The 27,253-nt window shown below is 45.0% G+C and overlaps 1 protein-coding gene across 2 annotated transcripts; it reads right to left on the bottom strand.

Moving 5' to 3' along the window:
• Nucleotides 1-210: 210 nt before the first annotated feature.
• Nucleotides 211-27,253, bottom strand: MIB2 (mindbomb E3 ubiquitin protein ligase 2). Of its 2 annotated transcripts, none has more exons than XM_009871532.1 (18): nt 26,897-27,253; nt 26,263-26,434; nt 18,148-18,254; nt 15,355-15,549; nt 14,244-14,386; nt 12,996-13,103; nt 11,654-11,758; nt 10,820-10,982; nt 10,153-10,286; nt 8,429-8,577; nt 7,967-8,123; nt 7,642-7,796; nt 6,894-7,020; nt 6,077-6,307; nt 4,849-5,027; nt 3,851-4,035; nt 3,055-3,120; nt 211-1,173 (listed from the first exon to the last, which is right to left on the bottom strand). In XM_009871532.1, exons 1-18 carry the CDS (start codon nt 27,141-27,143, stop codon nt 932-934), a joined length of 2,865 nt encoding a protein of 954 aa, XP_009869834.1. In that variant the 5' UTR covers nt 27,144-27,253; the 3' UTR covers nt 211-931. The 2 variants fall into 2 exon arrangements, with proteins under 2 accessions (XP_009869834.1, XP_009869835.1); XM_009871533.1 differs by having other exon boundaries at nt 767-1,173; nt 12,996-13,091; nt 26,897-27,245.

The following is a 27,253-nucleotide window of genomic DNA, read 5'->3' as shown; positions in this document are numbered from 1 at the left end:
AATGCTCAGGAAAATAGATATTTTATTTTTATTAAGTTTTGCTGCAAAACAAAGAAACAAAAAAATGGAATCCCTTTTTCTCACATCTCAATTATTACTATTTATTTCCTTTACACTTTGATTGGAGTATTTAACACCTGCCTTTGGCATTATGGATAGAAAGCTCAGGAGTCTCTGAACACACTGTTGTGCCAAAAAAAAAAAAAAAGAAAAAGAAAAAAAATGGACGAAGAGTGTCACTTAGAGGTTAGAAATCTTTGTTGCAACAACATTATTTTCTCCAATCAGTGTTCACTACTTTATCTCTAAGGCACACACTCTGTCTTTAGGATCTCATCACACCCAGATTTGCCTCTGTCAGTCCAAGCTCCTGCTGAGCCCGTCAGAGCGTGCTGTCTTAGGACGTTACCTCCCCACCAGGGCGCCCGGGAGAACCAATGCCGTGACTGATCTCCTCCTATGCCGTCTCACGTGAAGCACGAGCACGTGCTCTGCCGTCGCTGGCCAAGCTACAAGGTAAAACCTCCCACAGCATCTCCTTCCAGAGCAGCGCGAGGCCGCGGAACGACGCCGCAGGGCACTGGGCGCGACGCAGCCGCTGGATGTTGCTGCAAACATCTGCGGGTGGAAGTCTTTTCGCCTCTGGTCTGAAAGTCTCTTACGCCTTCAGTGCTTCAGTGTTCTTCACCTCAGGGCTTGCCAATGGACCAGCAGCACAGGGCGAGGGGCTGCCCACCCTCAAGCCCCTTCCTCGGCCTCAGGACATTGGAAGTAGAGGGGCCTCCCTCCACCTCGCATCAGTTCTACGCTTCCCTCTCTTTCAGGACAGCTTTGCCAAACACATCAGCCTGACTAGTGCTTCTCATCTAAAATGCAAACAAAAAGGAAGTAAAGGAGGGAGGTGGGAATGGGAAGGGAAGCAAGCATGTCCTTAGACAAAGATCTGAATCCTCTCCCGGATAGCCTGCCGGCAAATGGGGCAGACGGTCAGGGCTGTGCTGCAGTCCGGGCAAGAGCCGTGTCCACACTGGAAGACCAGTTTGATTTGGTCATCGATGCAAATGGGGCAGGTGATGCGCTCTTCCATCTGCCGGTAGCGGTTCTGCAGCTCCTCCATGAGCTTCTTCTGATCTGTGGACTCAGAGCTTGGGCTGCACTCCACCTCAGTGCTGTCTGCAGGGGTGGAGAGCAGGAAGAGAATTAGTCACCAGCGCGCTCTGCCTCATCCAGCATCTCTTTAATTAGCCTCTGCCCCTCACGAGCAGCAGTTAGTTCACACTTAACTCTCTTCACTGAGCCTTATCCGGGGATTCCTCAAATAAAAAGACTGACATGATGCTTTTTACAGACTGACCAGTGCTGCTTTCCTCTGTTTAGTTGCTCAGCTGGTTTGGGGGGGGTAGGTGTGCATGTGTGGTTTTGTTTGACCTTGTTTCGTGGGTTTTTTTTAAGGAAACAAAAATGTTGTCTGAAATATTCTGCCTTGGTGTTCTGGAATACGCTGCTGCTGCCTTCAAGTAAAAGCGCTCAAAAGCTGGCTGGGATGCTCTGCCACACTAGTCCAGGTATCCTCACAGGATAAGTACTATGAGTACGATGTTCTCTCAACCTCCTGTTCACATTTGGGATTCAGATTTCTCATTCAATCTTTCAGGCCACACATGGTAAAACAAGAAGAAACCATTTGACGTCAATTACACGGACTTTATCTGTGCAGCTTCATACAAGCAAAAGTCTTTTGGTCAACCCTATGAAATTAAAGAACCCTAAATTGTGAACAATTGCCAGCTTAGGTAAATAGATTCCTGATTTCAGCTTAATACAGCCCACTGTTCACCTTCTGCTCCTTATTCTTTGATTAGGCACCTTCACACTCCAATAATGATGTCCCTTTCCCCAACATTCTAGAATTAGCTACACTTCAGTGTTGCAAGAAGTGATTTCGAATCCATAAAGGCGAAGCAAATTTGGGGACAGGGAGCTTGCTAACGGCAAACATGAAAGACGTCACTGAGAGGGAAGCACTGCTGATATTTTCAGAGACGTTGATGTTCCTCCTCCAGCAAAAATCTGCACGCAAATGTCTCATCTGGAACTCTCATCATTATTTTGTTGCCAAGTCTGTAGCAAAGACAAATTCTCCTCCTTACTGTCAGGTAAACTTGCTGGTTTTGTTTTTTTTTTTTTTTAATCATCATGGAGTTCCAGAGAGGATTTCTGTCTTTGCCAGCTGTATTTGTCCACCTGGGAGATGTTTGGTTCCCCTATGCTTTTGTCCAGGCATGAAGTCACAAGTCACAGCCTGGCTACAACAAAGGAGCCCGCAGTACTAAGTCACGCAAAGGACACGCAAATCCTCTTCATGCTTACTTGCCCTAAGAGTGATCTCAGGCTGCAAAGACCAACTCTCACAGCTTCTATGGAAAAAGCTTCAGTGGGCAGCCTGCACCGATCCCAAGGCAAGCGCAAACCTGCCTCCAGCTTGCCGGCACAAGTAAAGCTGCTCGTTCTGCACACCGGGCGAGGTGCACAGAAGACAGACTGTTAAAAACTGGGCTAAAGCGCTTTATCAAAACAATCCAGCTCAATGATTCCTGGAGAGCTGACTAACGCCAGCCCTGGGCAGGCACGGTGTGATTTTACCCAACAGAGAAGCGAAGCTTTCCGAAGATGTCGTTTTTCCTTTCCTGCAAGTGCGCGCTGCTAAATCGCTGCCTGTGAAAACGGTGAGACTGACACATGGAAAACCTCCTGTTACCTTTCAATAGACAAAACAAAGCAGGCACAGGGAAAGCTTCCTCAAATGTCCTGTCTACACAGCTTGAGCTTGGCTCACAACACCTGGAAGAATCTACCTCTTCCTCTCTAAAGGTGGTCAATGCACACGCATACACAAAAACAAATCCCCAAACCAGAACAACCAATCAAAAATGAAAAATAAAAAAAATCAACCCCCTTCCCTAAGCTTCTTTCACTGAAAATCGTTGATGCTGCTCAAACTAACACTGTGCGGACCGTTCCCACAGCACTTAGCAGCAATAACAGCAAACATACCTTGTTTTAGTTTTTTGGTTATTGTCACTTGACACTTGATGCACTTCTTCATTCTCCTGGAGCATTCTGCCACAAATGAGACAAGAAGAGATTACAATTAAGACCACTGATGCCAGAGTCAAGAGAAAGATGCCAGACCCAAGAATATCAGCTTTGAACAACCTGAGACCTCCCTGGATGATGAAGAGATTGATTCCGCAGGAGAAATTAGGACACTATCTACTTTTTGAGCTACGTCCTAGTGTCTTGGTTTAGTCTTTCCTACACCAGTAGCAAACACTGCTGCACTGTGATCAAAAGAGCCCTTTGCTCTGAGGGAAAAGGACGCAGCGCTGGCACACAGTCCTCACCAAACTCCCCGTGGTCAGACTGCGAGTGCCTTATGAGATAACACTAAAACGACTGAAACGCAAACCAGTAACAAAAGCCAGTGAAGAGGGGAATCCTTCTCAGGAGGATTTTGGCAGCTGAAGCACTGCCAGCAAGGACTAGAACATCTGGCTTTCCTTCTGAATTATCCAGAGCATCTACAAGCACAAGCAAAGTTGCCTGGGGTCCCAAGCAGCAGGCAGTCAGAACACTCTGTGCTTTTCATAGAGAGCTTTGGACATCTTATCTAAGATGATGGTGCTGAAATCATCCTGGGGTTGTATCGGGACACAAAGAGGACAATAGCTTTGTGTCTAAACAGAGCTTGATTTATGAGAGTCCAGTTAGGGAAGCTAAGTGGTGGAATGGGAAAGGAAAAAAATGTTAAAAACTGGAGAAAAAACCCCAACAAATAGAACCGACTTACCTTCACACACAATACTGTGCTGGCATGGGAAGAAATGGATGAGCAAGGCCAGCTCTGAGCAGACCAGGCACTCTGTGGGGACTGCCACACTCGAGACGCTAAGGTTGGTCATCGTGTTGGGGGTGGTGTGCACGCGGCGAAGGCTGCAGGTGATGGTTGAGCTATCTGAAGAAACCTGCTGTTCCCTGCAACCATGAACATGTAATGAAATTTGAGCCACGTACTCTAGGACCTCCCTTCAGCAGCCAGAAGATGGTTGAAGAACTATGGAAGATGTTTAAAGGGATACATTTAACACCTTAATTAGAGCGGACCAGAAGCACGGCCAATTACAGCAGCTGCTGTACTGTTCCTCCTCCAGCAGTAACGTGACTGTGGGCCTGTGCCCTCAGGTCAAACAGGACTCTGCTTTCATGTTTGCCAAGTCAAAAACCAAACAAAAAGTTTCTCAGAACCTGAGATAAAGCCATCTTTGGCTTGCTACTCTCCCTCTGGCATTTTCTCAGCTATTTCTCTTATCAGATGAAAACCAAACATTTATTTAGCCCTGGAATAAATTCTGCAGGTTCTGGGGACTGCTCTTCTGTTGCTCTTCCTTTCTGTTTAGACTTTAAATATCTATAACTACAGAATCCAATGAAAGTAAGAAAGAACGCAGAATTTCTCTGCAAGAGAGAATTTGCTCTTGGCTTCAGCAGCCAGCGTTCCCAGACCGCCTCAGGGTTCTCTGTAAGTCAGGAGGCTGAGTTTGCACCGAGCAGTATTAACGTGCTTTTCCTAACTCTTTCAAAGGGCAGTGTGCATCCTTAAAGAAGCCCTCCAGAAATACAGGGTCAGCAACCAGCTCCAGCTGAAAGTGGAGGTGCTCAGACTGATATCCAGAGCATTTCAGAGATGCTTCATCCCTTTGGGAACACCAGCTGCTCGTGGTGCTGGGGGAGCACTCTGCGCTTTGCAATCAAGTACACTCCAGCTCGTTTCCAGAGGACATGCTTTACCTGAATTTCTGTGAGAAGTCTTTGACGATCTGGATAATCCTTCCATCTGTGATGAGGCCCAGAGGAGACTTTCCCCGATGGTTTGCATAATTAATATCTGCTCCTTCTTGTGCTAAGTAACATGCAATTGCAGTTCCAACATTCAACTCTACATTTCCAAGAAAGCCAGAAGCCTGCAGCTAAAAGATGTTGAGAAACACTCGCTGTTAACAGAGAAATGTTTCTGGTACGTGGCTTTGATCTGTATCAAATTCTAAACAAGGTCTTAATCCTTGTACTTAGAATCTGAAAGTACGATTTAGCACTCTTTCTTGAAAACACAAAACGATCCGTCAGCACCAACGCAGCAGATTCAAATCTTTCACTGAGCAACAAGAATGCATAAGACTGGTCCTAACTGGTGTTAATCATTACTAATCAGAGTCATAGAATCATAGAATCCTAGAATGGCCTAGGCTGGAAGGGACCTTAGAGATCATCTAGTCCAACCTCCCTGTCACGGGCAGGGACACCACCTCTCGACTAGATCAGGCAACACATGGGGACCGAGCGGGAATAGAGTCATAGGCATTCCCTTCTTCAAGTAGTGACAAGGAAACACACTGAAGACACCACAGTACGTAAAAAAACCCCGCCAGACTAAGCTTCCAGTACTTGCCATATTATGCTGAGATTTCTAGATCTCTGGCATTTCTTGACAGGCCTCAACATACCCGCGAATACAGAGCAACACAGTGAAATCCAGTTCAGGCTTCGCAGCCTCTATCCTTCAGCCTGATATGTCTCACCTCTCACATTCTGCTCTACATCTGCAGATATCTGGGGTGTTTGTGGTTAGCTATCCTCATATTTTCCATGCCATCAGACAGAATTGAATTGCTGTGGTTCTGGGGCACGAACTAAACCCAAGATTCTTGGCTCTGCAACTGGATTCGTGACCTTTCCCATGTCAAGAAAGAAGCGCAAAATGCTAATAAAAGTATCATGGGAGACAGTATGAATTGTTGTCTGACTATGTGAAGCTTCATGTTGTAAGTTCAACCGTATCCTCAGAGGATCTATTCTTGCTTCTCCACAAGAAAGAAGGTTTCTTTCCTCACTCCCCACAGCTGGCTTTACACAATTTCCCTGCCTTCCTTTATCCCCTTGGATCCCACTATCTGCTGTCATTCTCATATCAAGCATTTTTCTGCCCTTGGTGCTGGAATTTCTGCTACTCTCAGCTCACCTTGGAAAGGAGGGACGACCCTGTCTCCCCTTCACGCTTCTCCATCATGACAGACATGAGCTGTTGTCGTTCCAAGGCAATGTGCATGGCCGTGTCCCCATCCTCATCTTCAGCATTGACATCACTACCTTCGGCAACCAGCAGTTGCACCATCCCTACGTGTCCCTGGATGACAGCCAGGTGCAGCGGCGTCTGGTTACGGTTGTTCTTGAGGTTGACATCACAGCGACCCTTGAAGAGACAAATTGCACCAGAGTGAGCTCTTGCTATCGAGTTTGGATGAAGAAGAGAGCTGCAGCTGTGGGGCTTGTTTAAGTCCCGTGTCTTACATCCATCTTCGTCAAGACAGAGGTTTAGAGATCTCAGAGAGAGCTACATGATCCAGCCCTCTGCATCTTAGGTACATGGCCCACACACCTCAAATATCCAGAAAGGGACGATCAGAAAGCCAAGTGCCCAACCAACACACAGAGAACATCTTCCTGCTGATGAGATAGGGAAGGTTCTGAACATAGTTCTACGTACTCCTTAATCAGCAGGTTACCAACTATTCCACTTCACTGAGTATTTCCCAGCAAGCTCCAGGTGCAATGTGCTTTGTTCCAGCCTGCAAGACACCCCCCTCCTCTACTGCCAGCGCCAAAGGAAAATACTTTTTTAGGAATGCCAATCCGTGTTCTTCAAAGTCTGGCACACGAGAATGCCAGCCATTCAAAGAGACATTCTTGTGAGTCCCAGCATTAACTCGACACTGCCTAGGAAATGTGGGAGGTCGGGAGGGAAACAGATAAGAGTTTTTGGTCGTTTTGTTTCTTACCTCTTTGATGAGAATTTCTGCTATTTCTTTGTGATTATTGAGAGCAGCAAGGTGCAGGGCAGTGAAGCCATCTTCTTTTTTGGAATCAACCAGCTGCCGAGCTCTTGCTAGGATCTTCTTTATGGCTCTAAAGTGTTGGAGGTTAACAGAGGTGGAAGTTACTTTATCAGGAAGGAAAACAATGGAGAAGAGACAGGCTTGCCTCTTCTGTTCAGTAGTTATGAATGCTCATGTTTTAATAGGCAGCACTGTGAGCTGGCACCTGTGATGCAGAGCACTCCCTCTATCTCACTGATTGAGTTACAAGAACAAAACAAAAGCCCTCAGTTATCATTTAATGAAGTAACATAAACTCACACTGCTATGAAAATAATGAGCTTATATATCCTTGGAAGAATTCCAGAGGCTCTCAGTTAGAGTCTTTTCAAGTACTGCTTATTACAGACCTTATCCTGTCCTTCCATGTGTGAACCCAAGTGCCTAGGGAGACTATCCAGAAGCAGACAGATTTCCTAGCCAAGCTAGGGCGGTGTGAGAAAGACAGAATGGAGAAGACGGGTAGCAGTTTCCTGTGAATGCATAAAGGAGGGCAGCAACTATACCTAGCCATATCCAAACCCCAGAAATGTATTAGCCAACCATTTCCCTCCTACTCCTCTAGACCTACACCTAATAACTTCTGACTGCTAAGACAGCAAGCATGAGCTAACACCTGTAAAAGCAGTAAAAACAAAAAAAGGTCACTTACAGTTTGTTGCCTTTTAGAGCAGAATAGTGGAGCAGGTTGAAGCCTTGGCAATTCTGGACAGTGAAGTCTATGTTGGGTACTTCAGTGAGAATCTCAATAACAACTTTATAATCTGCCTTGATAGCATAATGCAGCGGGGTGTCTCCCTGGGAGCCCTACAGAAGGATACCAGAGCAGAATACAGGTTACCTACCTCAGAATATCAAATGAAACAGCTCACTCTACCTCAAAAAAAAACCCAACAAACCACCACCACAAACTCAAACCCCACAACCAAAATCAAAAACCAGACACAGGTTCAAATCCCACAAAACACAAAACTTACGGGGAGGTTGACATCGCAGTTGAGCTCACAGAGTGTCCGCACCACCTCTGTGAATCCTTGACTGACAGCAACATACAAGGCTGTGCACTTCGCGTTGTTTAACAGGTCAGTGCTGGCTCCTTTACTAATAAGCACACGGGCAACCTCAGCTTGGTTTCTGATTTAAAAGCAAGAAGTAAACCAGATTAGATTCAATTATGAGCAGACAGTAAATTCTTCCCCCTTGCAAGGCAACAGAACTTCTCAAGTTCTGTTTCCTCTTGACCTTATCAAGCGGAGGTGAAATTAATGCACCAAGAAGTGCACCTTGAAGCTCAAAAGTCTATTTCTAATTAAGGCAAAATCAGAGAAAAGCCTCCATCAGCTACACGTCTTTCCCACAGACTGCCCAATTATATTTAGAAACGTCCTTTTGTAGCCCTTTAGGTCTTGTATCAGATAGCAAGAAGAAAGACATCCTACCCAAAAGCTGCATAGTGCAGTGCTGTATCTCCCTCTTCATCCTTCAGGTTGACAGCGGCATGTGCCTGCAGCAAAATCTTCACGACATCCAGATGCCCCTGGTAAGAGGCGATCTGCAGGGCAGTCCTACCCTGGTTCTTTGCATCGACCTGCAGGAAGGCCACAGACAAAGCAAGCAGCTTGGTTAGGAAAGGCCTTGCGTTGCGTTCAGGCCTTAGCTCTGCTCCAGGGCAGGCTGAGCGGGATGGAAGTCACCAGCTGCAGAACAGAAACGCTAAGCACAATCTGCGTCCCGCGAGCTCCGCTTGGTTTACATCAACTGGAAGGCTGACCTTGTCCCAGGATATTTTCTCCAGGGCAGGGGACAGCACATTTAGTCAAGGGAGAAGCAAGTGAGCAGAGCTGGAAGCCAGGGCTCCAAACGCAGCTCCAGTGCCAAATCCCTCAACGCCTGCAAGAAGAATACTTCTTGACATCTCTGCCAGCAATTCTTTTCCCAACAGGAAAATTCATGAGGGGATCAAATCAGGTTTGCATAAGGCTTTGAAGACGCCAAGTCCTCGTTGTTCTGTGTTACTCCACGTACTTGACTGGGCACAGCGGCCAGAGGGTGTATCACAGGCTTGAAGTCCCGCAATAAGATTTTCTGGGAATTAAAGGGACTGAAGAATAAAGAGATGCTATGTGAAAGGCAAAGGAAAAAAAATAGAAAAGGGAAAAGCAGCTGCTGAAATCAATGGGAGGCTAAGAAGAGATGAAGGAGCTAGTAAAACCCCAGCAGACTGGCAAGACGACCACACGTCTTCTTCCCTGCAGCTGGTTCTATGAATCAGTCAGGAGAGCAGCACAGGCAAGACTGCCCTCGACTCACTCAGAACGATGGGCAAGTCATTTAGGCAAGGAGGTGTTAGAGGCCACTGTGTTACTCTTCCATTTACACAAAATTGATCCCAGGTTTCTTGGTACGTGCATCCAGCTGCTCCTACCAGCCACGTAGACATCGCCTCAACAAAACGTATGTTTTGTTACCAATGGTTTCCAAGGACACTGCTGAAATACTTTGTTCTCTGATTCTCCTTTTTTTAAACCTGTTTATAAACGCTGCACCCCTCAAACAGGCAAGCTTGAAAGAGCAGCGATTTGATTCTAACAGTCTGGCACTCTGGAAGAAACTGTTCAGCAACAAGTCAAGCCCGATTCCCTGCTCCAGTCAGACACAAGATAAGACACTGCACAGACATGCACAGCACTGGGATCTGGGCAGATTTTCCCTTTCCTGGTTCCAACAACAGCATTTTCAAGGTCATCTAAGGACAGACACATTCAGTCAGACACAGCCCATGGTTTTCTTTGCAAAGAGAGCCTGGATACTCAAGTATCTTGCTCCTGTTTCCATATAGACAAATACCTCTCCCCCTATTTCTACAGGTGCAATGTCCATACAGGAAAACTGGGAAAATCCAGGTTTGGAAAAGTGCTGTAAGGACTTAAATCTAGTTTGGATTTGATGCCACAAACTGGAGCCCCAAAACTTCCATGCTTAACATACAAATTCAATCCTAAATTGCAGCAAAATCATATTCCAGCTATTACGAGCTACTACTAGGTCTGAAAAATCTCTTAGTTTTCTCCCTTCCACTTCCCCACTCGACTATTAAATTTTATGACAGCATTTTAAAGAAGAGCAACAAAAAGTAACCATTCAGGATGTCTTCAAAACTTGCCTTGTCTGGGTACTTCTGAAGGAGCTCCCGAACTTTAGCTGCATTGTTAAGTGCTGCACAAATGACCAAGCAGCCTGCGTGCTCCGACTCTGTCTTCTGGCACAGCAGTTTCTCCAGCACAGTAATCAAAGTACCTGGCAGAAATGAGAAATAGCCACAGGTTACGAGGGCCAAAGAGCATGTGTATACATACGTACACGTGTACATACGTATGGTTGTAAAACCACAGTATGGGCCTGCTGTACCTCTAGTACTTAGCTCACACCCAGAGCTTTACAAATTTGCAGCTTACACAGAACTTTTGCTTTACATGCCTGATGTTTTGAGAACTCAAAAGACATTAGACCATGCCACAGAAGACCAACACAGGAAAAATCACTACTAAAAGGCAAAAATGTGAAAAGATGCCAAATGGAAGAAAAACAGGTCCTTTCAAACGGGCTCTCTCATCACAGACTTTTGAGCACATGAAAGGACAGAGGTGTTACAGTTCTCCAGACAGAGCAAAGTTAAAAAGGTTGGGCTTGTATGTAAACTCTTCTCAGTCTAAATCGAGCAAACAGTTTAAGACCGGAGCTTATCACTGCTCAAAGAGCATGGCTGTTGTTACAGCAGAGCAACCATTTCACAACCCCTTGGCAGACCAGACATCTCTGTTCTCACTCACTTTTTGATTCCTTCGCATTCTCCGGGGTCATGAGGTTTGGTTCCTCATCTCTCTGATACACCGTCAGGCAAGCCGGGTTAAACGTCCAGGACTGCCCTCCAACCGACACTCGCAAATCTCCATCCCCATAGACTTTGATCACTTTGCCGATGTGCCCCAGGGTCTGCAATGGAAAGAGAGAAATTATTTTTAAGAGGCAAGACACAGCACGCTTTGCATCCCAGAACCAACGCAACGCTTCTAAGAGTGGTTTCGCAGGCGGCACTTCTGCTGTGTGAAAAGAAGCACTGGACAGTGACACACTCGCAGACAGCTCCCACTCCAAGGACACCAGAGGGTTCCCAGCAGTTTCTCTATTACTGGTTTTACATAAGAAGGGTTTCCCAGACACAGTACAAATGTCTGGAGATGAAGGCGGTGAAACAACAAAACATGGTCTGAAGAACATTGAGAGAACTGATAAAATTGGGACGAGGAAAGGTTTCCTCTGTGCATGTAATCGCTCCCAGAGGACACCCATATTCTGCTTTTTAGCCGCACTGGTCTGATCAGACCATTTTTTCACTCGGACATATTCCTGCCTCGTTCCAGAGAATTAGGGAGGGTGTAAGAAGACTTGTTTGCTTTGGTTAGTGAAACCTCTTATCTGACTTGCTGGTAGCCAAATCCTTTATCAGATTCCCCGTTCACCCGCTCTGTTTCAGTCGCAAAAAGGTTTGTGCGCTCGCTGATCCGCAGGAATACTGGAGGCCAGTACAAGCCCAGCCACTATTACTAATGTCTTGGGAAAACTCAGGAATTTACTGGACTGTCCTGGAACTGGCGCGCACTCACAGGTGCCATTTCATCTGTCCACTCCCCATGACCAGGTTGGAATCGCTTCACTGTTTCCATATCATCTATCACCCGGACAACATCACCAACCCAAAAGGTGTTGAGCTACAAGAAAAAGAAAGTCATAAGCTTTTGGGGGACGAAGCCAGAAATAAAAAATAGCCATCAGCCCCCTCCATGCCACCCCCACCCTCAGAAAACCCCGACCAAACAAGAAGCCCGTTGACTCGAAAAACCAAGGCATTGCAAAACATGTACATGTACAACTACCAAGAAACCTGCAATCACTGCACTGCAAAATTAACACAGTTCAAGGGCTGGGATATTTCTGTTTTAAGCCAAGTGCATATTTAGTAGAGAAATAATTATGGACAGATCATTTTTCTTCTTTCTCCTTCAAGCCATTGATAATCAATACGAGTACAAAGTACATACGGAACTTTCTTTGGTCCCTCTCCTCACTATACCTAAGTTTGCAATGGAGATTTTAATCCATTTTAATAAGGAAGCTAAGTCTGTTTGTTATTTAAAACAGAAAATGGAAATCAGAGTTTATCTGTACTGGTGATTTGCCAGATTCTCCCTCTGCTCACTGAGCTAAGAAGGAAGAACTGTCAAAACACACTTTTCAAAGCAGACTAATTCTGCGCAAAACAGTCTGACACTGCATTTTTCCGTTGGCACTGGAGTTTTTAGCGCTGTGACCTTGTTGAGGTCTTTCAGAATTCTGCAGTCTTCCAGCAGCTCCTCCTATACCTATTAGCCCTGTTTCTAATCATCCACATTTCAAGCCCTCAAACCTCTGGGGAAGGCCAGAGCTATGAGCTTTAGAAATGCAGACACGAAACTAGAAGAGCTGGGTTAAAGACTCAGGTCATCCAGAAGAATCAAAGAGAAGCAAGACAAAAAAAAGGCAAAAAAAAAAGAGACTAACATGAAGACACAAGAACAAGGAAGAAAACAAAATCAAATGGAAATGATGTGGAAGAAGGTTCATCACAGATGAAAGGTCACTGCAGAAGGATGAGCTACTGTAGGTCTACCGTTACCACCCTTGCCAAAAAAGCTGAAAGAACTAGAATTTGCTTTAAGAACTTATAACATCTGACATGCAAAGGTTCATGAAACCAGGCAGCCTAGCAGCCCAGCTCCCACTGTCTGCAGCCACCTGCCTTAGCTCTGATGGCTTGCAGGTAATTCTGCCTGGAACTACTGCTTTTAGAAGAGCAGCGTATTTCTTCAGCACTTGCTTGAAACACGTTGTGTCCTATCACAGCAGACTAAACCGACAGCTACTCTGCAGCATTTCTAGTTCTGGCCAAGCTCACCTATCAGCACCTACCTTAGTCAGGGCTCCAGGATGGAAAGTCCAGCGGGTTTCACTGTTGAACTGGACCCTCACGTCCCCTCTGTCCGTGATTCTGTGCACAGTCCCTGTCTGGCCAATGAACTTTTGATAGGGGGAAAAAAAGAGTAGGGGAAACCCCCTAAATAAATCACATTGCTTAACAGTGGGGAAAGCAGGCATCCAAGGCACAGGTGGCTCAACTACCCACCATCTCCAGTTCACAGATTAACAGTGTTTCCATCCCAGACCTGCTTTAAATGAGATGCAGACATTGCTTTCCTTCAAAAGGATGGAAAGGCTGCTTAAGAAGCTCCTCTAAAGTAGCAGCATATTGGGAGAGGAGGGCAATAAGAACGCCAAGTGTGAAAATCCCTGAAAATGCAGCACAAACTATCCTCCCCTTTCCACACGACAAAGGCGGGCAGAGATTACAACACTGTAAGGCATGGCAAGGCATGCTCCCAGGGCAAAAAAAAGGGGGCACAGCAGAGGAGACTACGGAAAAACAGAATACAGTTGTGCAGGGCAGCATTCTGTATCTGTTGAGTCTGGCAGGTCCTGAGCAGCTGATAGTTTTGAAGGAGAGAAAAAGTACTGATTTCTGAGATGACTGGAAGGTACCATTTCTCTGTTTAATATCCCTCTCTACACCTGCGTTCACCAACAGTGGGAATTCAGACGTGCAGAGGTTTAACAAGCTGGCAGACTGCGTTAGCTACACAGCAACAGGTGTCATTTCTATCTTTACTTCTCAGGTTTTTTTAGACAACAGGTGACAACAGACTGATAGCTCTTCAAACTAAAGACAAGACCACAGGCTAAGCTCCAAGAACATCATATGGGCAGAGAAATTTTAGCCCTGCCCAGGAATAGAGCCCACTGTTGACAAAACACATAACTTTCGTTAGTGCACAGTACAAAAGAAGCCAAACAAGGAATGGATTTGCAATTCCAAGGAAAAGATCCACTGCTTGTTTGAAAACAAACAAACCAGCCATTAGCTTTTTGCACTGGCTTCCAAGACTTTTGAGCAACTCTTTTGACTTTTAGATTTATTTTTAGGCTCAGATAAATCTGCGTTGTGGGAGAACTGAAGAATTGCCAATTCAGTCAACACAATGTAAATGTAGAAGGCAACATGTTACACAAAGATGTCCTGATAACTTCCTAGCCACTGCCTATTTATGGAGTCTGAGATTGCAGCTGAAATTACCACGAGAACAGGGGCAAGCAGAAGCATACCTCGGCCATTTTTGGATTCCAGCCACCATGGCCCTCCTGCATCTCCCGCAAGATGTCAATGTCCAGCAGGCATTTCACTTTGTCCCCATGCTGGAACGGATGCCGGTCCGTGCTTTCTTTCCTCTGCAGTTCAGCTGGTTTTCCTAAAGAGAAGGATGACATCCACTATGTAGAGAGATCAAGAGGATTTAGCTCTAACTGGATACCGATACAGGTTACGCATGAGGCAGTTCTAACAGGACACAATTTTGTGCCTTCCCAGAGAGGGGAATGCCTTTGAGTAGTGCCTCTCGCGTCATGTCAGACATTAGTAGCTCTTCTTAGCAATTTGGTCACCCACAACTGTTCGGCAGACACACCCAGAGAGTACTCAAAATAAGTCTCTTCCATACACAGCCACATAGCTTTGGAGAGTGCTTTACCCTCCTAGCTTTTTTGCATAGCACGAGGCCGCGTGCCTGGACATAAACTTCCCATCCAACCCTTCCCTTACGCTCTTGTCAAGCTGCTCAGGGAGAGAAAGACCGATTCTGCTGCCGCAAACTCAAGAACAGACCTCTCTGCTTTCCTTAAGAGGAGCAAAAGATGGTCCCTGCACCTCATTAAAAAAATAAAACAAAATTACACCTTCATATAAAATCCTGCAAGTCAAAAAACACGAGTAGTTCCCTTGGTTTCATTAGAGTTAAGAGAAAAGGTGAGCTGCAGCAAGTTACCGACGTAGAAGTCACCTTTTTCCATGACTTTTTCTAACCTTGTTGCTGGACAAGTATTTGGCAGCTCCATTCTCAGAAATCTCCCGTTTGTCACATTTCACACATCTGCCAAGGGAAATTCTTGCTGCTGCAAAAGATCTCTTTTTGTGATACAGCTGTGGGCAGCTGATGGTCTTTCTTACACAATCTCACCACTGAAAGGCCAAACTACTTTATTAACCACCCTGAAGTAAAGGAATATGTTCTCACACACCACTTCTGCTAAACGGCACACATTATGTGGGAACCTTATAAAACCACCTGCTCATTTTCTGTCTTCCACATAAAATGGCTTTAGTGTCATGACATGGTAGCACAAATCAGAGCTTCTCAAATGAAGACTTGACTCTACGCACCTAGTTTGGGGAGATGCTCCTTGTAGTAAAAGCCTCCAGATGCCTCCACAGTGCATTTCAAGTCCACTTTTCCCTTGTGTCCAACTCTGTAGACATTTGTGGTGCCATCAGCCCACGTGACGCTGGCCACACTGCGGCCGGTCTCGACGTCCCAGCCACGAATATCAACCACACGTCCAGTTTTACCTTCACCACCTGATGGAAAAAGAGGAGGGGGGGAAAAAGCGCCCAACTTGCATTTTTGCTGAAACTATATAGAGAAACTCACTTACCATTAGGACAGTCACCGAGATATAATTTAATGACATTTTAATCTTAACTAAGGGAAAAACAAGGAAACAAATTTGTCCATTTTCCACGGAATGGACCAGCCCAGAAGAGTAGGCACAGAGCCAAAAGTCAACAGCTGGGGCAGGTGAAATTCTGACAGAGGTTGCTGCCAGGAAGGATGTTTGTGGGGCCCTGTCATAAGCCAGCTTTACACATTGAACTGAAGCACACAGGTCTGCCTCACCGACAGCACATCGCTGCCCAAAGCGATGGCCTCCCATCAGGTGTTCCTCAGGTAAAAGAAGGAAATCACACGCACACACACAAAAACATTCAGTAGCTCATACAGCTTCCTCACAGCTTGCACAATTCACCTCGATCTGCAGGAGGTTCAAGAGATCTGTCACCTTTTTAATACGGAAAATGAAACCATGACATAAGTCAGTCTAAGCAACTAGGAGAGAATCTCTGGGTTGAACTCACTGAAAGCCAGCCGGCCATTCACTTGGGAACAAAAATATGGAAAAGCTGAATTCCGTGCAGAAGCAGCCATTCCTCCTGCTGTACAGACACTGCCTAGCTAGACAAGACACAGTGTCGTGGCACCACGCTGTGGCAAGATAAAAACACAGCAGCAACGTAAAATCCACTCACGATCTCTCCCCAACACTGGCCAGGTGGAGGAACATCGAAGTAAAGTTTGTTTGGGTACTTCTCTTCATCTGCCCAAACAACAGAACTGCTATTGAAAAAACCCACAACAGGAGGACACGTTTGTGCGAAGGTGAATCTGGCTGGGCACGTGGGACATACTTTCATCCAAGAGACAACAGTCTATCAACACTGAATCTAGTGACAAGCAGTCAGAATTTGCAGATTCCCTGCCTCACTCCACTGGGTGGCCTTGGGCAAGTCCCAGCACTGGTCTAGCACTTCACAAATGGGGACAGCAATATCTGTCTGTCTCACTGAGCAGACAGTGAGCTTCTAATTTCCTGCAAAGTCTTGGAATTTGACAGCTGAAAGGGGTTCCATTTCTCATCTAACTGCATATCTATCTAAAAAGCATAATACAGACAGCATAGTGGGCTTTACTGTCAGGTCTATCAATGACAAGAACACACCTTTAAAGGCTTGATCTGAGAATCAGGAAGTCCCCCTATCTCTTGATTTGTACTGGAAGAAAAATACTTTTTAAATCCTAACTGCCTTTAAAATCTCTACCTGACTGCAGTCAATGCTAACTTCTGCAAAGGGCTTCAGGCAACAGGAATATTAAAAAGACACGGGGAAACAAAAGCAAAACCATTTGATCAGATTTCTTGACAAGCTGCTATTGCCCTTACCAGACATGAGACCACATGATGAATACAGAAACTTCCCAGGACCCTACACCCAAGTCTGCAAGTTTATTTATTACCACTGCATGCAAGTTCCCTCCTTAAATGGTAAGAGAGTTGACGTGCGAGTGCTACCAGGAAGCCAAGCTCAGAAGAGCAAAAGGCTGCGGATGGGGGCAGCTCCAAAGACAAGACAGTACTCAGAGACCAGGGGAGTGGCTGCCCTTGTTTCTTCTCATCTGTCTCACCCATCTAACTGCTTTCAGGTCACAATCCTCGTAAGCAAGATGAGTCTCAGACATGTAAATGTAGATCTGATCTCAAAAGGATGGATAAGCTGTACTGAGCATAAGCTTCTTTTGCTTTCAGGCCCTGCAAGTATCCATGTCCTCCACTGAACCCAGAGCTGCAATAAATGGTGGAGTCACCACTGGAAACTTAATAATAAAGGGGAAAAAGAAACATTACAGTGTGTCCAAGGTTCTGGAAGAGAAAGGGACAGTAAGTTTCCTCAGCCTTGTAGCACTACACAGAAATTGGTATCCGTGATTAAGACACAGTAGTAACACCCCAAGAGCAGCTCCAGAAATGACATTTTTGTTCCTTTGAACTTTTAGCCTGAAGTTACAATTCATACAGGAAGCAGAAACCGTTCTCCAGTGACCACAGCAAACAGTTCTTCACTAATTCTCCATGTGAAACACTCCTGACAGATCATTTGTTCACTGTTCTCAAGAGCATCCAAATAGGATATTCTAAAAAAAACAAACCAAACTCCAAAGGAAAAGGGAGGGCTACACACAAAGTCAGACAAATCATATTACTACTGTGAACAGAAGCTTTTTCATGAAAAGATGGGTCTTTATTTTCTTGTAACTTGGTGTGCATTTATAGTTCCATATAAGATCTTTTGGGATGGTTGCCATGAGTTTTCACATCTACGAGCAGCAAAACTTCCCTCCCACACCCTGAATGAAGGCATACAATTTAGGTCACAGATATGTTTTTAAACAAATATAAGAAAAGATAATAATATTCAATACTCTGAAGAACAGCAACCTCCATCAACTGAACAGCTCCCCTAGAAGCTTCTGCTCAGTCCATGCATTTTCAACTAGCAATTCGGAAAAATAAAAAGCAAAAATCTAATGGTGTTCCGCGGGACATTTCAAAAGGAGCTTACCATCCTGGTTACCCCACTCCCAGTCTGGGCCACGGACTACTTTAGCCCCCTGGAAAGTCCCTTTTAATGTGATGCGAGTCAAATTCTGTCGAGGACTCACTAGGACTCTGGAAAGACAAAATACAAGAAAACAAATTAATTTATTGTTACTATTCACACTTTACAAAGCTCTGATCCAATCGAATATGAGGACCAAGCGTACCACCCTTACATACAGAAAACCATGGCTTGAAATCTGAAAAGCGCGTAAGAAGTGAAAGAAAACAATAAAACAAGGTCTTTGCTCCTAAAAGTTGGTCTCCCCAGGAAGGTCAGAATACTCAGGCACTGTTTCATTGATGGCAGAAAGACTGCCATGGTACACTGGGCTAAAGAAGACCTAGGTTTGTCTTCAAATGTCATCAAAAATTGTGAGATCCATGGTGAGCTTTAGAGCAGTCCCGTGTTTCTCTCAGCTGTGGGATGCAGATAATTGGGAATAGAGGCTGCCGTGTGAGCAGGAGTAGGGACACTTCAGTGACAACCTGTGGAGACAAGCACGTATCTACGCCAAGCAGCAGGACTGTGGTGGGAGCTCTATTTCACATTGTTAGGCATCAAAATGTCACCTTGCTGACTCAAGAAGCTGAACAGATATAAACACAAAGATTCAAAAGGATTACATTCACTCATATGCACGGGGCATGCTTAGCTGTGAAGCAAAAAACATCATCCATCTTGCAGAAACTTCAAGAACCTCGAAGGGACCACGCGGGGCAAAAATAAAACTAGTTCCAAAGAAGAAAAAATGCCCCACACATCCAGTGGGATGCACAAACCACAAATTATATTAGGGCAAGACAGCTCACCAAGGGCTGAGTAGGATTACTGTCAGTGCATGCAAACCAATACTTTTTAACACAACTATTCACCAGCCTTCTACAGCATAAGCTCCACCATCTGCAAACCAAAGTCATCAAAATCTGGATTTTGCAACTTCACCCTCTTGCCTGTGCAGAGCAGGGGAACCCCTGCTCCAAAAATCATCCAGGCATCCTCAGCATCATAGCAGGAGGGCCCGTTAGCTTGTATTGCCAGTTGTGCCACTGAAATCCACATGCTTCCTGAACAAGAACACCCAAGTCAATTGAGTTAAGTCTTTCACAATTAAAACACATATTTAAAACAGAGCCTCTGAGAAGGGGGAGGAGAAAAAAAAAAAAAAAGAAAGAGAGGAGTAAAGGGAAAGTTAGCAGCTTCTCCAGGAAGCCTGACACCAGAGGGAGAGGGAAGTTGACTTTCAGCTGCCCTCCCACCCTACTATTAAATTTAAGGCAAAGCTTACGGACATTATCGAGGTGTAACAAGGCATTAATGGCTCAGGCAGTCTCCTAGCTCAGAGCCTTAAGGAGTTCAGCACATTCCATAACCTAAGCTGCAGACTGCACGGCCTCGTTCGCTTGCTGAAAAGCAGAGCAGATTAGACCAGCAGCGCTGTGGGGCCAGACTGTTTCCAGGATAACACAGACCTCTCTGTCCGCCCTGCAATCTGCATCGCAGCCATACGCGCTGATCCATCTTAAGAAAAAAGAACAAGAACAAAAAAATACCTACGTGATAGTAAACAGGGGGTCTGATGTCCTGTTAAAGCAGCTTCCAATTCCCATAATGTCAGAGCAGCTTCTCTGCTGGTTTTGTGCGTGCCGTTCCCAGCCTGGTCCCTAAGCAGAAAGCTCTCTCGTGAGATCCCAAGCCACCAAAGTCCTCACGGGACCTGTGTGCGCGGCTCACCCGGGGTACAATCCACTTTTCTAGGTGACCGCAAAGGTGCCACAATCCATACCCAGGAGCGAGCACCTCCTCCTGCCGGGCTCTTGGCAGCTCCCACGTCAGACAGAGCAAACCCAAGTTCAGCAGCTGTTCCGCGGGGAGGAGAAGTCTACCGGGGGTAGGGCTGACCTCAGAACACTGTATTTATTTTCCATCTATTACCTAGAGAGGGAAGGTGGAGACTCAGAAGGATAAAAAGCTTATGCTTGAACTTACTGTTTACTCAGCCTAAGTCTTTTACTGCCAACAGGTCCCCCATCTGTGCTTTACAACCTAACCTGCTTTAAAAGAGGAAGAGCTTATTTATACGCGTCCTTCTAATTGCTGAATGTTCATCATCCAGATTGCAGCTCGGCAGGAGGAAGATGAAGAGCGTTTTTTTTGAATGGCTGAGATTTTGTCAGTTTTAAACACCAGCAAAGCTGGCAGCTGCTGTGAAAGAGAAGATAATGAAAGAGGGCTAGGAAAAAGCTCAGCTAAAAAGAAACACCGATCAGCATTTATTTTATTGCACTGGTGTCATGCAATGCAAACTGGCTTCAAAATCCAGCATGGATTTGTGTACTACATCTGAAACAGCTTAGCTACAACATTCTATTTTCACTGTATTTTGTTGAATGCTTTTCTGACAATTTATCAAAGATGTCTTTAGTCAAGCCCTGAGACAAATGATAAAAATATACTTTTCCAAACCCCACTCTCACAAGGGAGGGGTTTCAGTGCAAAGATTCTCAGAGACAGGAAAATAAAACACCAAGCTAAGCTTAAGCAAGATGTTTAAACAGCAAAATAACCGCTAATAATTATATTCCTAGCATAGTTTCTCTCTTTATATAATCACGTAACAGCAGCCATTTCCCATCTCAATAGCTCTCACACAAACTTGTCCCTTTCAGCAAAATTTCTGGCTGGAGACCAGGAAAACAAAGCTGACCAGTTCAGAAAGCTGAGCTTCCCTAAAGAAAAGAGAAGCGTAGAAACCCTATCTCACATTCTGCTGCAGTGCTGGAGGCGACCCACCACGAGCGCCTTCTTTCCCTCGCCTCACAAAAATTTTGACCTGGTCTTGAACCTCAACACGGAAGAATGATGTGAGAATGAGAGGTCCTGAGCCAATACATCTTAGGTTTTAATTTAATTCAACGTGTTTTGCTCCAAATACTGGATAGCAAGCAGAGCTATTAATGTGTCGCAAAAATACCCTTGGGATAAATTTAATCACCAGAGTATTTCCTTTAATAACAATTTTAATTATGACAGCCAAAGTCTGCAGCCGTTTCTGCCCTACAAATTCCAATGATATTAAATTACTATAGAGTCCAGAAAACACTTGGGAGCCTGGGCTCTACAGAATGAAGCTATGTCTCTCCTCAGCATGCTGGGAACCACCTCCTGTGGACATTCTGCCTGTGCTTAAATGTCACCGAGGTGCTTATATAGCCTTGCACATAACCAAGAGCTGTGCTCCAGACAGCCAGAAAAATAGCATTATCCACGCCTTACAGCGAGAGATTCGAGACCCAAAACAACTGACTGAGGGGAATTTAAACAGAGACAGCTTTTAATTTGCAGCAGTGATCTGAGGCCCTGCAAAAGTCAGAGTGCCCTCATGCCAGGCACAGCTGACGGATTTTGCAAGACAGAAAATTCCCCACTGCAGAAAACCCCTATCAAAAGCAAACAAGCACAACGCACGCGACTGGAAAGCAGAAGGGGTGGTCACCCCTCGAGGCAGTAGGCCATAAATATTGTGGCAACCTCTTCAGAAGGGCACAGATGTAAACCAGAATCTCCGCTCACGGCGGGTACAAACCCACCTCCTTCGAGGAGGTAAAGACCTACACGGGCTACCTCAAGACAAGCCAACACAAAGACCTTCCAGAAACTAGAGCTAAAACCCCCTCCAACGATGCAAGAAATTCCAGATTGTCTAATCCTCCCCAGCAAAGCTTTTACTGAAGCACTTCCAGCAAAGGATAAAGGAAGGAAATTCTGACAGATGGCAGGCGGATGCTGATTGCTCAAGCATGAACCAGACTAAGACGAGGACGTTAGCAAGTGAGGGATCAGGATCACAGAAACCTATTTCAGGATCTGTCTTTACCAAGAATTTCCATTGTCAATCCTATCCTTTCTTGCCAAGGCACAGCTCTTCACAGAACCAGCTGGATCAAACACAGACCGCGAGCCTGAAGGGCAGAATATCGTACAAAGGTACAGAAGCACGGCTGAGCAGACAACGCGACGCGTCTTGTTATCACCCTTTAACCAGGACTATTCCAAACACAAGTCAAAGACGTTTTAGGGAAGATCTCTCTTGCTTATGGTTCCGATCATGTAATTCCAGAAAAGATGTCACTAAAATTTAATCCCTATTTCACAAATCGAAGAGAATATTTCAAACTAAATAGGGGAAGCTCTAGGGTCAGGATATGCCTCGCTGTTCTGCAATGTACATGTTTTGGGGTTATTTTTTTAAGGAGGCACACTCAGGTAGTTCACCTGATAAATCATGATGCGTTTTGTTTTTTTTAAAGTAAAATTACACTCATGTATTAGTAGAACAAGTTCCTAAACAAATCTATATTAATAAATTTATTAACAATGAGCATTTTAACGTTAGGGAACAAACACATCATCATAAGAGTCAGATTTGATTCAAAATGTTACTCATCAAAATTTTAGTTTAGCAGCTTGAACTGACATGGCATAAATAACACGTGTTGAAGAGGTTACTACAGTAAATAAACCTGCAGCCCCTTTATTGCCTAGTAATCAAACACCCAGCAGTTGTCACTCAGCTGCTTTATTAGTTCAGGCTTACGGTATAAGCAGGCACAGATGGGAGGCTGGATTATTAAAGCTGCCTTGAATGGGTCTGCACTGCACACATATACCTAAATTACAGCCTGCACTTGTTCTTGCAACATATCTGATTTAGAAATCCAACCAGTAACCACACTAGACAGAGCTGGTTTAAGAATTATGGCTGAAAATAACTGCAAACTCTGTTTTGACTACAGTATAAAACACAATGTGAGAAAATATTTGCATTTCTTATGCTCAATTACACAAAACATTTGCCCGTGTAGCTTGCTGGCTCCTCCAATTCCATTGTTCTCCAGAAGAAAAAAAAAAAAATAGGACTTTTGAAAAATTGTTAAGGTCATGATTTATTGGCGAGCAAAGTCTAGAAAACAGCCTGGGTAAAACGCCCCACATTTCCTACTGAAATTCAACTTAGCGTCAGCCCCAAGAAGGCGACGCCTGCAAAATGCTGTTGCTGCTTTTGCACTTAAAAATACTACAAATAATATTTTGTACGAGAGAAAAATCATCTCAGACTTGATTATTTGCAGAACTCACCAGAGCGTGCTGGACTGTTCCAGCCCTAACATAAACCTGATGAGTTTTGCTTCGCTATCCTGCTTACCAACACGGATTTATCCGCCAATTACTAAGCATATATTCAGCAAACGGATAAACGAATTCAAAAAAACATCTTCAGTGAAACTGAAGATCTGCCCATCTTTTTAAACCAAGGATGAGAGCCTCTCCCAAAACAGCCATAAGACTCAAACCAAACAAGCCTAATAAAAAATACCAGCAACTGGCAGATGTCTGGAAGAGATTACCTCAAATGGCAAAAAAAAATAAATAAATAAAATAATAAAATAAATCAGTACTTGCTGCTACCAGAGGTTCAAATTCAGGTCATTTAAGATCTGAAATAGCTTTCAGGTAAAGGTGTCTTCAAAATGTCTTTAGAAAACTGAACGGGAACCCTCCGCAGTGTCTGTCTGGGTTTAAGGCCTCTTAAACCCCAGGATCAGTGAGCTGCTACGAACAATTCTGTGTTGGCCTTGCCTAGGTTCAGCTGTACAAGGGCAACGCGCTACTGTGCTTGAGGCTTGTTGTAAAGAACCAGAAGATACCCGTTCCCTGCCAGAGAAAAGAGGCAAGAGAACTTTGATCTTTAAAGGAAACTCATCCCACGTTTCACAGCCATTCAAACAACAGCAGGTAGCAACAAAACCTCAAGAAAATCCAAACCCACACAGCACCTACCACCTCTTTTCAAATACACCTTCTTTTTGGGGTGCTTGGGGAACTGCCAAAGGTTTTCTTTTATTAAGCAAAAAAACTGAGAGGAGTGATTTAAGCAATAGTCCTAGTGAGTCATAGTGTGGGAATTTTGTTCTTCGAAAAGGACGTTGCATTGCCTAAAGCAAAGAATCTTCCTGGCTCAGACCTCAGTTATTCCAGAGAAATCCTCTCTATGGCATCGTCCAAAGGTGATCTCCCTCCACGCCCCTTGTTTCACTTGTGTTTTTTTAAATCAGAACATTCAATTCTTAACGCAGAGCAATCTACAGAACACGAGACCAACAAATCATAAGACTATATTTGCATTAAAGCAAATGTGTTCATATTTCTTCCTGCTCCTGCACCGCAAGACGTTGCTGAGTAAAATGGGTTCAGTTTGCCAGCTCCCTGTACGACAGCTCTTGCGCAAACACGTACGTGCTGCAGTTACAGGACAGTATCCTACATCCAGCTCAGCCAAACGACCGAAACAAACAGCATTTCTGACAGCCTGTTTTCTCCAAAACCTCGGTGGCTTCCAAGAGTCACAATATGTACCTTCCATTCGCCTTTAAAACTGCAGCTTTCCACAGACCCTTCAATGAGGATTTCTACTTTCTCTCCATCCCTTGGCACAGCTACATTCAATACCTGCCACGCAGGACCAGCAGGAAAGGTGCTATATTATCCAATCACAACTACTGCTGCTTTTTCTTTACCCCTTCTTGTACTTAGAAGTTGAGGCTCCCAGAAACCATTGCCACATCTGACAGGCTCAGACCATGTCCCTCATGCACACACATACCTTTTTTTTGTCCTTTTCTTTCATTAGCTGCTTGCTATTAGAAAGATCACTACTCCTGCTAACACAGTCACGTAAATCAGCATACTGTAACGACTTGATATCGTAAGACTCTGGCCTTCTAGACTTCTTTTTATCAACTCAGAAAAAAAGCTACTTTATATCACATCTGCTCTAACCACTGGATGAACCACACTTGCAGGAAAGAAAAAAAAAAAGCCAATGGGGTTAGGAAAAAAAACAAAACAACCAAACCAAAAAGCCACTAAGAGGTGAGCATCACCAGACACCAAGTTCTGCCCTAGTGAGCATCTACCTCTGAAGAGCCCTCCAGCACTTCGGTGACATTCCAGAGCAGTGCTGCAGTGTTTTGTGAAAGTCAAACACCTCACACAGGACACTACTAGATCCAGCAAGTTTCCCCGGCAGCCCTCCAGCATCTCTCTTCACACGGACAGCAAGCACTGCGCTGTCCAATTCAAACGGCAGGCTGGACACAAGTCAGATACAAGCCTTGAAAGGAAAAAAATTGTTCTGTTTACATCTTGCACCATTTTGATTCCTCGGAAAAGAAAACAGAGGATAAGAGTCCTGGGGAGAAGCTGCCTAGCAATCTGCCTTTTGATAAATGACAGTGTTCTGGGGTGTTCCTGGTGAGGGTCAGGAGAGGCAGCAGAGCTGGCCGGCTGCCCAAGAGAATGCAGCACTGTGCAGCAGCACGGAGAACCCCTACGAGGGCAGAAAATCCTGACTGCTCTGCAACAGTGCAATCTCTTACAGTAGTTGTTGCCTACGGTTTTTATCTTTAAATGTAAGGAAGGCGAGAGCTCAAACAAAAGACACAAGCAGGCACCTCTGAGTAACTTGGAGCTAACTGTAATATTCACTGAAAGAAAGAAAACCAAACGTGTCTATTTTTATATACATTTAAAATCACAAAGCTCGTTTCACAGTATGATCTGACTGGCTTGTCATGTTAACACGAGCTCAAGAAACATCCTAACCTGGTGGATAAACACAAGCCTCAAAGCTCAGAGGGGACATCTTCAGAGAACAACATCTATCCCTCTGCGAGCACTGCGAGTACCGGCTCAACGACGCTGGCAAAACTATGGTAATCAACTCCAGAGAGAGCTTCCCATACGGCAGGAAAATCAGCTGCAAATCCAACACCACTGGCTTTAGCAAAGTAATTACACTTTTCATTCCACAGATGGATGCAATGTATAGCGATATTTTCAAGTGGAGGAAAAATAAAAAATAAAAATCGGTGTCAGAGACAAGAGCTATTCCTGCACGCCAGCAGATCATCTTGCATACCCGCCAAGGCATACACGTCCCCTTTTGTGGATCACTGTTATAGAACAGTGACCCATAAATCTCATGGTTAACTGGATCTCCTCTGTGGCACCACTTACGGTTGTGAGTGCGCTGTCTCATAGCGCTCGAAGGAGTGGGACAGATCGTGCTTGTTGTTCATGTAACACTGCGTGCACAAGTCATAGTCAAAACACATTTTGCACTTCCACCGCATTCCCCGTATGCCGTGCTTCTTGCAGCAGTCACAGATGATGTTAGGGTGACGGACACCTAGGAGAATAAAAGCAAAGAAATGTAAGATTCACACAAAAAAAACAGAGAAACCAGGCTGACCAGGCTCTTGGAACTATATCGGCATATTTTAAAGAAAAACCTCACGTACCGTCTATGTACTGAAGACAATATGAAAGTGATATGAGTAATACGAAGTATCCATTTCCTGGCTTAAGGGACTCTTATCCTAAAAGTCATGCCAGAATCTGGCAGAATGACGAAGTCAGCAAAATCTTAGACTTGCAGATAAAGAATGAAAGAGGAAAGAAAAGCCTCTGCATAGAGGCAAACTGGAACTTCATTACTGTGGAATGGCTGAGCGTACACTGCTGCTCAGCACCAGTCCACAGGCAGTTGCAGAAGGTTTAACATTCCGGCTAGCACGTCAGGTGTTACCTAAACTAAAGGAGATGGGTTTGCAGCACTACTGTTTGTGCTCCTTGTCCAAGCTACGCTTACCTATTTGTGCGTTATCGTACAGAAGAAGGTCGTAAGCCCCTTGGAATCCAGTCCGATAGTTGGTTCTGTTGCCTTGATCCCACTGCACGACCACAGTCTTATCTGGAGTGGTTGGGCTGCCTGTCCGACCGATCTCAACCACAGTCCCAACATTCCCTTCGCCGCTGTCCTGGTTGCCCCACTTCCAGTCCACTCCACGAACTACCCGCATCCCAACCTGCATGCTGGCATAGGGGTCCACGTCCATCGATCTGCACAGCAACCCCTAAAATTCTTCCACGTATGGGCTCTTGGAGACTGGCAGTATCAGCAGCAACACATCCAGCAGCATCATCAGCATGTTTAGCACACCTAACA

This window comes from Apaloderma vittatum, unplaced genomic scaffold (assembly GCF_000703405.1).
Source record: "Apaloderma vittatum isolate BGI_N311 unplaced genomic scaffold, ASM70340v1 scaffold32196, whole genome shotgun sequence".
NCBI classification, from domain to species: domain Eukaryota; kingdom Metazoa; phylum Chordata; class Aves; order Trogoniformes; family Trogonidae; genus Apaloderma; species Apaloderma vittatum.
This window is presented reverse-complemented; position numbering and strand designations above follow the sequence as displayed.

What these genes read in the sequence shown, in the direction of transcription:
- MIB2 (XM_009871532.1), bottom strand. Translation starts at nt 27,143, where the DNA reads ATGGACGTGGACCCCTATGCCAGCATGCAGGTTGGGATGCGGGTAGTT. An exon ending in GGAATCCAAAAATGGCCGAG is followed by an intron (nt 13,104 to 14,243) that starts GTATGCTTCTGC and finishes CCCTATCAAAAG; the next exon opens with TTCATTGGCCAGACAGGGAC. An exon ending in GGTCGTCCCTCCTTTCCAAG is followed by an intron (nt 5,028 to 6,076) that starts GTGAGCTGAGAG and finishes AACATCTTTTAG; the next exon opens with CTGCAGGCTTCTGGCTTTCT.